This window comes from Prinia subflava, chromosome 2 (genome assembly GCF_021018805.1).
Source record: "Prinia subflava isolate CZ2003 ecotype Zambia chromosome 2, Cam_Psub_1.2, whole genome shotgun sequence".
NCBI classification, from domain to species: domain Eukaryota; kingdom Metazoa; phylum Chordata; class Aves; order Passeriformes; family Cisticolidae; genus Prinia; species Prinia subflava.
In genome coordinates, this window is record NC_086248.1 from 24,377,196 (window position 1) to 24,390,590 (window position 13,395).

Sequence of the window (13,395 nt, forward strand, 5' to 3'; positions counted from 1 at the left end):
TGTCCTAGAGCTGTTCAAGAAGAGAATGTTAGCCAAAGTGCATTAGCCAAGCCCTTTGCAAATGGTAAAAGGAATATGGAGATAATCCTTTCCCAAAACTACATGCTTGAATGCAAACAAAGGGAAGACTTTGTGCTCCATTTCCTCTTAGACTACTCATACAATAGTACAAAGTCACACTGTCCTAATTATGGAAGACAAATAGCTGGAAGTTGCAGTACTACAAGAAGCTTTATACATTATATTTATCGAAGTATTCAAAATTTAATGAAAACCTCATGGGATGAGTTAATGCAATAGGAAGTCAGAGTATTTCTAACACTAAGATTAGCCTCGGTGTTATTGTAAGTTGATAACTCAAGCAACAGTACATTAGATTTCAAAATGTAATGTTAGTATTAGCTAACCATAAGTACTCTGACATAGGAACTTAGTTTGGAAGCACTGCATTATGTGGTTGATTTTTTTGTGCTATGGACACCCACTTCCTAACATCCCTAATTATTGAACTTTATTTTAAAAATATACACTTGTAGTTGCATTGCTTCTCTGTGTTGGTAACTCCAGAGCCTCACACATATCTTCCTGAGAGCAGGGAACCTGGGAACTCAGCTGATGCTCAACCAACTTGATCAGCCTGTTTTTTCCCAATTCTTAAGGAAACTGTCAGGAGTACCAATTTTTTAAGCACTATGGCTAAAGAGACTTTCATTTGCTAGACATATCAAAATGTTTTGATCAAAATGATTTGATTTGAATTTATTTCAGTTTGATTACATATGTATATACATGTATGTGTACATGTATTTACACAAATATAGTAAAATTTTGGAAAAATCCAGTTTCAATCTACCAATTTCAGGTTAGGAATGGAAGACCATGTGGAGAAGAAAGCTTTAGAAAATTTTAAATGTGTTTAATAACCCCTGCAGTAGAGAGATGAAAGCTTGTTTTAACATACTGATCCTCTACTGGGTGGGGTAATTACAGTGTATGAAAGAAACTGAGTCGGAATGCTGATCTGAACCCAGTCCAACCCCTATGACCACGTGTTTGCTTTATGTTTTATTCTCTCTTTTCATGATTAGAAGCCAGAGACATGAGAGTCATTGTTTTATTCTTAAAGAGGGAGTTACTCCAGCTAAGAACAATCTCCCCTTGTCCTGAAGTCCATTATGTGACCATAGAAGGCAAGGACACTTTTCTCCTCTTCTGCTTGGCAGTAAGAGTTTCAGCCATACTAGTCAGGCAGGACCACAGACTGATTGATGTTTGCATTCAAGGAGCCTGGAACTCACTTGATAAATGAATAGTATCCTTAGCCAGCCCTCCTCCTTCTTGCTGCTGTGATTGTCAAACAGCTTTAAAGCTTTTCTTTGGCTTGAGAAGCTAAACAGAGTCATGCTTCTTAGGGAAAAGTTTTGCAAAGGGCTTTGCCCTGGGTGGAGGAGGGACAGGTTTCCTTTGATGTTTAGCAGCTGGCACTTTCCAGGTGGCTAAACTTCAAAGGCAAGCATTAGGATCTTCCTCCAACCTGGCCCTCAGTTGTTTGTAGATAGCTAGGCTCATTTAATGTTTTACTTTACTTGGAATGCTAAATTGGAAGCCATAAACTCCAGATGGCCTTTTAAATATGTACCGTCCTTCCACCTGGAAGGGGCCCGGCTGCCGGCAGAGCATGGTGGGGCAGGTGGCACCTCCTCCTGAGCAGAAAGAATGTACTTTCAGTTCTGACCTCCTGTGATCCCAGTCAGTCACCTTACTCCCGTTTCTCCTTCATCTCTCCACCTGTGAGGCGTGCATGGCAGTACTTCCCTGGCTGGCAGGGCTGCTGTGAGGCTGCATTTTCTGGAATGCAAAAGCAAGTTTGAGATCATCAATCAACACATAATCTCAGGTTAACACCAATTATAAAAAAAACTGTCCCAAATGGTCTGGCTCCCCCAGGGACATTGACGAGAGTTAGTAACTGCAGCTGCTAGTTAGGAGTTGGTAAACTGGTTTGCTGCAGGATCCTAGAGCAAGTAAGAAGTCAAATACTACTCATCTGAATTTTTCAAACCCTGATCCATCAAAACTATCAAATGTCAGTGGCAACATCTCTATCACCTTTGCTGGAAGGAAGATTGGCTGGATTTTTCTGTAGCAGGTTTCTGTCTCCTTGAAACTGAAGGTTTTCTGACTGGTGAACCAGCTGGCACTTTCAGGTCCAATGACAAGTGTGAGATTACTCGAGTCTGCATTTGAGAGTGAGCCTGGAATTTACAGGACGGTGTTCTCCTCCTGCTGTGAGAGTTATGGGGCAAGTCTTTGTCTATCTTTGTCTGAACAAGCTCTGAGATTCTCCTGACATGCTCTTCTTTGATAGGATCCACAGTCTCAGTCACTTTAACAGGCAGAAACTAATTTTGAGGCACCAAAATTTTGATCTCATGCAACTCTTTTTTTTTCTCTTATTTTTTTCTTTCCTTTTTAAAAATTAAAACAACAATCAATACAGAATTTTGCTTGCAGATCTTGTCATCCTGAAACATTTGGAAACTCTGGAAATTAACATAAACTTTCCTTCTTCATCCAAGATGCAGTGCTTAGGATTACCTTGCAATTTAACTGTTCATGGGGTGCAGTTTCTCTTCTGCTATGTGCTGTTACTCTCCAAAATATTCATTCCTTTCCTGAGGCCATTCATAGACACGAAGTTGTAATTAATACCAACAATTGGTAAAGCAAACTACATTTTGCATTACAAAAGAGAAGACAAGTTTTCAGGCACTGCACATTCTGATATAAACTACTGCTGGATCTTAGGATGCAAAGTTCTTGAAACTCAATACACTCACAGCACTTTTAAGATGTTTTCTCTAAGCAAGTAACATTCATAAGTTGTCTTTTGAAAAACATGGGAAACTAGAACACAACAGTACTGAACTCATTATTGTTAAAGCTGAGTCAAAAATCATATTGGAGATTTCCTAGGTTTAAAACACTTTAATGTATTGATTCTATTTTTTAAATTTAATCATACTTGTTAATTACTGAGACTTAATCATATATATTCTGCCACCAAAAAGTGATTTATGAAATGTTTGTCTCTCCTCCCACAAGTGTCCTGTGGGCTGTAGTTTGCAGTTTCAATCTTTGTAGGTGAGGGACTGTGCAGTTTACTCAGGGATGCACAGTAGCCTTTGCAGAACTAAAACTAAAGATTGTTACACAACTTTTCAATATGTCAGGGTTGAGATAGGTTGGATGATTACTTGCCCATTTTTAGATAACAAATTTTTTCACTTTTAGGTAACATTTCATTTTAAGATAACAAGATTCATCCATCACTGTTTTAACAAAAAGTAAAACTTCTTAAGACTCCATATGTAAAGTAATAATATGATAAGAAATCAGTAATGTGATATAGCAGATCCTTGAGATAAAATGCATGTTTCTAATAGAATGTATCTAGTAGTGATTAAAAAAGCAATCTTGACCATAACATTATTTGGTACATCTTCCTATTATGTTGAAAAATGCATGCATGTCTGTATGAGTTATTTTTCTTAAGGTGATTTTTAAGTGAATGTCTATTTAAATGCACCTCTCCTATCTGAATTCTCCTTCCAGCTGAGGTTTACCCCAGAATGTACCACACGTGCTTTTTCCTGGTGACATACATGGCCCCGCTGTGTCTCATGGTGTTGGCCTATCTGCAAATATTCCGAAAGCTGTGGTGCCGCCAGGTAAGTCCCTTAGCACTGCCTCTGCTTACTTGCTCTTGCAGCTTTGTGCAGATTCCCATGTAGAAACTCCTTCCTTGTAAACTCCGTGTTGTCACTTTGGACTTTGATTTTTGCATCCATGCTGGTTATACAGCCACCTTGGATAGGCATTGAGATGCATTGAAAATGAAGGCAGTCAGAAACTAAACTGCTTTCTCATGTCTGTGAGAGGCTTTCTCTTGGAGATAAGGAAAGTACAAGGCAACAGAAAAATTAATTATAAGTAGAAGAAAGATCTCCCTCGCTGTAGCTGAAATGCTTACCAAAATAACTGCAGTGACCTTATTTATACTGCTAAAATCTCCTGTAGCAGTCAAAATTTAAGACTGACCTTCTCATTTTGTTAGTTTTATTTTTATTTTTCTTACTTAGGTTGATGGCAGGTCCAATCTGAACAAAATGTAAACTAGAAGGTCCAACTATCAGTACTGGGAGACTGGAATTGCCTGGTGTGAAGCTGGCTATTATCAAAAACACTTGATGTGAATTGATGACAAATAATTGACACAATTTCCAATGTGAATATCTGGTTTTTTAAGCTTCAAATAAAAAATACAGGAAAGAAAACAAGAAACTAGACAAAACACAAAATAAAAACCACCAAGCAGACAAACAGACAGAGAACATTTGAATTTAAGTGGCATAGAAGATGTAGTTTTTTTCAGGAATCTTTAAAAATTATTTTGTGTATGTGAACTGTAATTTATCATGCACCAGTCTATGGTGCACTCTTCTTGTCTTCTGCTTTGTCCAAGATTTATCTATAGCTGTAGTCCACCACCAGCTGCCCTGTCATTCTGTAAAGGATAATAAACTCATCCTCTTGAAGAAAAAATGAAGATATTCCCTCTCAAGTGGCTCTAACAGTGGTTCATGTTTCCATCAACATATGGGCATGAATCATTTCTCTCTCACCAGCATGTTTGATATCATCCAATTTTGAGGCTGTCCTTAGCAGGGGATAATACCTGTCCCACCAGGAATATTTTTTATGCAGTTCAAATTGATTCATCAGAGAAATCACAAATAGACTTTAGATTTCTAAATATACATATGATAAAATAAAAATTAAAATCTTATACTGACAGAATATATCTCTCAAATAACTCATACAAGAAATACCAGATCCACTTTCAGGATTTTTGTTATTGTCCATAAGTCATAACAGCAAATATTGTCACTTTAAATCAGATTAGGTTAAACCAGAATTGCTGTTTATCATGCTCATCAGCTTTAAATGATTATTTTTGCTTTTAATTTCTTAGGTTGATAAGATTAAATAACAAGACAGCTCGGAGTTAAAATTTAATCTTTACAGTTTGAGGAGACTCTTCTCCAGAACAAATGATTTGTTGCTTATTTTTGTTCTTAAGTTCAGTCTAAACATTGTTCTAATATGCTCTGCCTTGCTGAATCTGTCCTGTATCACCCAATGACTTTATCACCATAATCCTTCTCAAGCTTCTCTTCTATACCTTCTTTACAATCTACCTATCTTCTCAAGCTCTTAATTAACTAAGTTAGTGCAAAGCAGTTGTTCTTGACCTCCACGTAGCTGAAATTGCTGGCTCAGATGCAGAGCAGAAGTTGAATGACTTGAAACCAACCTTTTTTTTAGGGTTCCCCCTCCCTCCACTCCCCAGTTCTTTTAGCTGGTCTATTTGTTCTTCATGTATCCTCTCCCTATTCATCTTGCATGCTGACAAGGTTAGGATGATCCTTTATTTTTCAGTGGCAAAAAGAGAAGTTCTACTACATGCTTAGTGCTATCAGTGGTGCCAAATCACAGCTGTCTCTGTGCCTGGCATAGATGATAGCACTATCTATAAGAGGCTGCACTAAGTGAAATTAAAACCCCTGCACATTTATTATCAACTGTGACTTGGCTGCAGGCATCAGGCACTTTTCTAAGTGCAGCAGGTGTGCTGTAATCAGTCATGTAGCACAAATAAATGCAGTGCTCTAAATGTATTCTTTGGTAACAGTTTCAATTTAAAAAGTCATGCTGTTTACCAGAAATTCAGTTAAATGTGGTGATCTTGTTGCAAGGTACAATGAGCCTTTCAAATCCATGTGACAGAAAAAACCACAACAAATGGTAGATGCTTTCTATGCTATGCCCTACATTTTTTCTAAAGGTTCTTTTCTGAAATGTAATATGTTGTGCATGCAAATTTTCAGATGAAAAATACAAGATTGATTTACAAGTTATTGTTACTGTACTTTGTGTAATAGCTCTTAAAATTTCTGATTGTATAAATAAAGCAGATGTTGAATTAACGATTCACCTTTATAAAGTCAAGAACAATCATGCAAAAAATACCAGAAATTTAAAGTAATTTATTTTAATTATGAGCAAGGAAATATTATTTATGTCTATGTTCTTGTGTGTATGTTAAGTAGATTGAAAATAGCTTCTGAACAAATAGAACTGAATGGACTTATCATGAACATGTTCATACACCATTTGCAATATCAAGTTCCAAGTATGTTTCAATTTTCTGATGTCCAAATACATTGACACTAAAGCCCATTTGTATTAATAATTAGGAACTTTATCTATTTTCTTTTTGGTAGTTGAAATATACCCTTCCAATCTTTGCAAGTTGATACTACATTTGAGAGATTCTCTTTGGTTATAAAACAGTTGAAAACTATCTGAGGGAATGGAGAAAAGGTGTATAGCAAAGTAACTCTAAATTTTCTTACTTGTTTTTTCACAGCTAATAGGCTTTTTGTAAAACATTGGAATTGCACAAATGCTTCAAAATTATCTCTGACTGATTCATTTCCAACAAGAAAATACGTGCATTATGTTCCAATGTGTAAACTTGTGTATCCTTGTATGTGCACGACCACAGAATCATAGAAACATTTGTCTTGAAAAAGGCCCTTAAGGCCATTGAATCCAACCTAACACTGCCCAGTCCACCACTAAACCATGTCCCTAAGTGCCACATCTACTTATCTTTTAGATATCTCTGGGAGTGGTGACTCAATCACTTGCCCGGGCAGCCTCTTCCAAGGCTTGGCAACCCTTTCTGTGAAAAAATTTTTCCTTATATCCAATTTAACCTCCCCTGACTTAGCTTGAGACCATTTCCTCTCATTCTTATCACTTCTCTGCTACACCCCACAGCCAAGTAGGGTAAATGCATTTGCAATAGGACAGACATGCATTTGTGAAGCTGGTAAGTGCTGATTTCAGCTGTGTGAGTGGGAACCCCCAGTAGGAGTGCAAGGATGGATGTGGATGCATTAGTAAACCTCAATGTTAGAACTTACTCCCAGTTTTGCTTCACAGATTTCCTGCTCATTACGTGGCAACTTTGCCAAAATGATCCAATAGTTGTAAATCATGTTTGGTGGTGCACACAGATGCTGACCTAAGGGCTTGTCTGTGCAAGGAAGATATTCATACACAACCCCCCCCCCCCAACAGATACATAAATAGACCAAAACCAAAAACCAATAAAAAACCCCACCCAACCCCACAAAACCCCACCAAAACCCCAACATAGTAACTTTTCTAGAACAACTCATTTCTAGAACAATTTCTAGAATACAAAATAATATACATGCTTTTTAGCTTACTTTTATCTTTCTAAAACAAGTATAAAAAATTTTATCATTTTCTGGTCAGTTTGTCTGGATAAGCCCTATTTTTTAAAAAAGTTACCATAGACAATGTGAACTTTCCAGATATTTTTGAACTTGAAATATTCACATGAGATTAGTCACCCTACACACAATTGTACTACACATAAATAAAACTGCATTTCTAGCCAAAAAGTTTTCACACTGTATGACACTGGAAATATTACAAATGTAATTGTAATAGAGTTCTCTGAGAAAGCCCTTGACATCTGTATTCTTTCACATTTTGCTGCAGGCAGGAAGTAATTTAGAACTGAAGCAAAATTGTTTTACTTGGCTTGTCTTATGTGAGGGCACAGAAAACAAAAACCATTTTTTTTTAATAGCATGGCCCTACATATACTCATTGCAAAGTGTCTTTGACTAATCCAATTCTTCCCGTGTCTTGGCACTTTTCCATGATTTCCCTCAGTTTTGAAGAACTTTGCAGACAGATCCACACTTCAGTTGTGATTATTTCTGTAGCTACTTCACTGTCATCTAGGTTGCATGCGTGGAAGTTTTATTGCACTTAAAGATATGCAGGCTTTAAATCCTTGTTTTCCAGTACTGAAAAACTGTTTAGTATTTTATATCAGCAGCATATTAGTGGGAAAACCTACTGTGTTATACAACAAAACATTTAATGTAGAACTTTATAGCAATGTAATTGCAGCACGAGGGGTGGTAATTTTGATAGTCTGAAGATGCAAGCAAGGTATGTGGGAAGTAAAGAAAATTTGAGGACATCAGTTGATATCTGTGTATAAAACATTTTTTTATGCAGTCCCTCTAGTGTGTCTGAAATTCAGTTTGTTTCTTGCAGCAACATCAATTAATTAAATTAAAAGATCTTTTTTATCCCTGTGAGCTTACATTGTGTATGTCAAGGTGTCTATTTTTCTTGTTATATCTGCAGACAAAATCAGTTTTTAAAAATGTTTTTCAAAATGCCCCTTATTTTGTCTGCCTTAGATCCCAGGAACTTCTTCTGTTGTTCAGAAGAAATGGAAGCCCCAGCAGCCCTCAGCACAGCCCCGAGGGCTGGGACAATCAACAAAGTCAAAGATTAGTGCTGTGGCAGCTGAAATAAAACAGATTCGTGCAAGAAGGAAAACAGCACGTATGCTAATGGTTGTCCTTCTGGTTTTTGCACTTTGCTATCTACCAATTAGCATCCTCAATGTCTTGAAAAGGTAAAGTTTATCCCCAAATATAAACATTTGGTAAAGTTTTCTGTCTGAAACAATCCTCTATTACAAGTTTCCTTTTATTCTGTCAGATACTTTTGAAGGATCATCTTACTTATTGCATGATAAAGAAGTGGAAAATTAGCATACAATTGCAAGAAAATATTATATATAATATATATATAACCTATCCATAGTATGTAAACTAGAGGCCAGATTGTGGAACACTCATTAACAAGATCTTCCTCATGAAATAATCTATCTGCTCATTAAACCTCATCATTTACATGGGATTACAGCTTGTTTTCTGTGAATGTCCCCATGGACGTGCTGTCACCTAAAGCAGCAGCTGAAGGTTAGCAGCAGAGTGTGGTGGTGTGACTTGGCTCCGAGGACTGTCAGATTTGAGTTCAGACCTAAGCTACTCGTGTACAGTTTTGAAAACCTTAATCTAATGCTTCATTTGGTCCTATGAAGCTGTATTTAAATTTTTAATCTTTTTCTCTCTGTATGTTTCATATATAAATGTGTACACTCTTGGTTTTTCTTACACTCTGACAGACTGAGGCTTTGGTAAAGTTACACCTCATGAGCCCTCTGGAATCCAAATAAATAATGGCATATAGCAGAAGATTTGAATAATGTAGAAAATAATGAGCATGTTATTGGTGCTTTTTAATTTGAGGTGTTATTGGAACATTTCACTTTTTAAGGGACAGTTTCAAGGTTTAAGTATATCCCACTCAATTCTGGTCCTTCCCTGAGGCCTAATTTAAATACTTTTCATTCTCACGTCCCTTTGTAGAAAATGTAAAGAGAAGTTTCCAGAAGATGGTTCAGGCCACCTACAACCCGAAACAGAGGAAATACACAGGCTGCCTCAACAACAATAGCAGAGTAGGCCCAGAGTTAGATTTTCATTTAAATGGCAGAAGTAATGTGTAGAGAGTCTGGGAAATGCAGATTTCCCTGGAGGACAGAAGCTGCTATGGTAGCCTCAGGTCTGGGGCCAGTTCAGTGCTTTTTCAGCTCCAGAGATATTTAGAGAGGAGCCTGTAGACTATATCGGAGAGTGGGCCTAGAGCCAGGAAGCTCAGTGACATGAGTGCATCAAAAGCAACTTTTCCTGTCTTTTCTTAGTGTATTGGACACCAGATGACTTTAGTTACTTGGCAGAAAAGTTGTGCATGTGCACCATAGCAAACTCTCAGTTGTGCTAAACCACCAAGTGAGGAGGCCGAGAGTTGGGGAGAGGATTTCCTTCTCTCAAGTAGGAGAGCACTGCTGAATCAGCCTTTCTGTGCTACTGCAAATAGGTCATCAGAGAGAAAATTGGCTAGAAATTGTAAAATCTTTTAAAATTAATTCTAATTTTGCCATCTTTCAGGTTTGCTTTTCTCTTTCTGTAGGGTTTTTGGGATGTTTAATCATGCTGATGACAGAGAAACTGTATACGCCTGGTTCACATTCTCACACTGGCTTGTATATGCAAACAGTGCAGCCAATCCTATTATTTATAACTTCCTCAGTGGTAAGTTACAGTTACCAGAATTAACATTTAATGTATAATTTGAATGTAATGAGCCATAGCAAAAATTAATGACTATGTAACTTCAGCTCAACTCCTTCAGTGGGAGATAGATTCTGTTCCTAGAAGAAGTTGCCTGAAGTATCCCATTACCTTCAGACTGTCTACCAATAAGTAACCTAGAGAGTGCCAGGGCCTGAGTCCAAGTGCTAGAATGTGACTGTCCGTGACATTAATGTGGTAGAGAAGTTCCTGGCATGACTTTGATCTGAAACAAGTACCATTCCTCTAAACACTCCCTGGCTGCTCTCTGGCAGGTGGCACAGTCCCAGGGCTGTCCCCAGCTGGCATGTTACATTCAAGTATTGGCATTTGGAGGCTGTGAGTCTTCAATAGTACTTACATGACCAAACTGTCCCAAGTAGGGTCAACTTCCAAGAACCAGCCAAGATGCTGTTTACTTCAAGTATAGATTTGTCTTAGTTTGTATATGTGTCATTTGACTTGGAGAGCAGAATCAAGACCTGAACTGGTAGCACTGCAGTTAAATACAGGGAGGCAAAACTCTATTGATCCTCACTACGTATTGGCCCACCGTATTTTTATTGTGATGTGTAGTATGAGAATGATCTGAACAATTTCCTCCAAGCCCCAAAAGCATGGGACTGTCAAACATTGTGAATCTTCTTTTAAAATCTATTAATGATAAAACACAAATTAGCTATGCTCTCTCATTTTACATATCAAGAATTCAATCATTCAAGCCTAAATTTGCTTATTTTTTTTTTGTTACATATGTAGTTAATCAGCAGACTATCTATGAGGTGGTTTCATTAATCATTCTAATTTGTCTCTTCTGTCTAGCCAAGAATAATTGTCTTCACATCACACCTCGCATGTCTTCTTAGAAAGGTTGTCTTTTTTGTGTCTTTCTCCAACATGATTAAACTGTGATTTTTCTACTTCTGCATTAGAAGAGCTTCTGGGTGGCTCACATTAATTTTGCTTTAGATAACTACTTTATATACGAATCTATAAAGTCTGATGAAGTGCGGTTTATAGTACAATTTCTTCATGAGTCATTTTTGTGGTTGACAGGGAAATTTAGAGAAGAATTTAAAGCAGCATTTTCCTGTTGCATCTTTGGCATTCGCAGCCACCATGACGAACGGTTCACCAGAGGTCGTGCCAGTACAGAGAGTCGGAAATCCTTGACCACCCAGATCAGCAATTTTGATAACGTTTCAAAACTGTCAGAACACGTTGTATTGACCAACATAAACACAATTCCATCAAATGGTACTGCATCTATTACCCACTGCTAGTATATCGGTCCCTATGCCTTTTGATCCTGTGGAAGTAAATTCTAATTGTGCATCCATCAATATTGGGATCTGAGCACAAAGGGAGAAGGGTGTTTAAAATTAAGAACTGACAGTAAGAAAAGAAAATTGAAATAAATATTTTATAGACTATGCCATAATTTTGATTATATAATGAGGAAAGAAAATGTCATCACATTTATTTCAAATGCAGAAACAGAGGGAGTAAAGCAGTCATATTTTTATACAAATATTTTCTTTGGATACCTACTTCTTTTAGACTGCTAAGTAAATAAAGAACAGGTATCTGAAAGTATGAAAATTATTTTCCCTATCATTGGACTGTGTTTATGAACAGCTGTATTGTGCTCTGATCTATATAAGTTGTGGTATATTTTATAACAAATATTTTAACCAAAATTGGGTGTAGAGATCGAACTACTATAATGCCCTTTACTATTTCAAATTACCTGCTTAGCATGTATTCTGATGTGAGTTAGACTGATCAAATAAGAAATTTATTTTCCAAAATTTTCTGTTCTTTTTCATGTTGGGTAGGTTATTGCACATGTTCAGGAACAGCTGGGAAGCCACTTTTTGCTTAATGTGGAAGGAACGGGGTTTTTGACCTGAATTCAGGACTATTGCCTTCCTTTTATGTACAGTACAAGCAAAGTTACAAATATGAAACCCATATGCCAGTGTGGCTGTAAATTATGTTTCACCCTTTGTTTCTCATTTATCATCATTCTCTTCTCTCTATCCTCTGCTCATGGCAGGGGAGTTAGGCTAGATGGTCTTTAAATGTCTCTTCAAACCCAAACTATCAATGATTCCATGACTGACATGTAAACAGGAAACTCTGCTGATCAGAGAGGCATCTGAATAAAGAACCACAGGGCAATTTCTTAAATAATGCATATTAATAAGTAGTAGAACACATGAAAATGTTGAAAAGTAAAAAAAATCAAGATTTATGCATCAAAAATGCCCTTAGTCTTTAGTCAACATGCTTCCACTTATATTTTTCAAATGCAATTTGAAACATTTTCTGGAAGACATTTTATTAATAGATTATCACCTGCATAGTCTTTAGTCAGAGAGTGAGTTAGCCAGCCACCTGATACAAGCAGTGAAATGATGTCAAAATCTGTATTTTATCTACAGATATCCCAGCTGTGCTCAGCCCACTGAAGTCAGTGGAACTGCACCTCCACATACCCGGGATGAACATGACTTCAAATATAGATGAAGTCATGAGGCTTTCTGCAGAAGACACTGCCAAAACAGAGAATGCAGAGTGGGATAAGTTTGTCCCTAGCATAACTAAACTTACTTCGATGGAGTTACAGCAAGGATGACTTTGGCTCAATACACTACAACTGCCAGAGACCGTCACATGCTTTTAGCTGTGGGACAGACTACAACTGGACAAAGGCATTCCTTCAGAATAACTGCCTATCCTATTTCTTCTCAGTCTTACAGAAACCTACTTACCTCAGTATGAGCTAAAGAACATGTCTTTACAATTGTTTTTAAAGATTGGATTGTATCATACTTTGTACATATTGTAGATATATATTTTTATATATTTTAGATGCTGTGAAATGTTCTAGAATGTATCATATAAAGAAATCTAAGTATTTGAAAGAAGGCTCAAATATAATTTATTTATATCTTCTTTCTATAGATGATTGACTCATATACAAGGAATGCTTACTTATGCACTAGTGATATTCTGGCATTACTTTGCACTTCTTTTTCTGCAAGTCCACTTGTAGTAAGTTCTATGTTTATTATGGAACTTTCATTTCAGATTGATTTGGGGAGAGTCCACATTATTTTTCTAAGTACAGACACGCTTCTAAGATGTGAATCCAAAGTGCTGAAAGTCACATGTTTTCATAAGATTACACTTAAAGATTACACTCAAAAGCCTTTTTTTTTCC

The 13,395-nt window shown here is 37.0% G+C and overlaps 1 protein-coding gene across 1 annotated transcript in view; it reads left to right on the forward strand.

The window, feature by feature from the left end:
- Positions 1-12,807, forward strand: part of HCRTR2 (hypocretin receptor 2) — a 32,061-nt gene extending 19,254 nt beyond the window's left edge. The window contains exons 4-8 of the mRNA XM_063391842.1: positions 3,616-3,731; positions 8,382-8,602; positions 10,006-10,127; positions 11,223-11,423; positions 12,614-12,807. Of these exons, the coding sequence (XP_063247912.1) occupies positions 3,616-3,731; positions 8,382-8,602; positions 10,006-10,127; positions 11,223-11,423; positions 12,614-12,807 (854 nt within the window). The remainder of the gene's footprint in view (positions 1-3,615; positions 3,732-8,381; positions 8,603-10,005; positions 10,128-11,222; positions 11,424-12,613) is intronic.
- Positions 12,808-13,395: the final 588 nt, after the last annotated feature.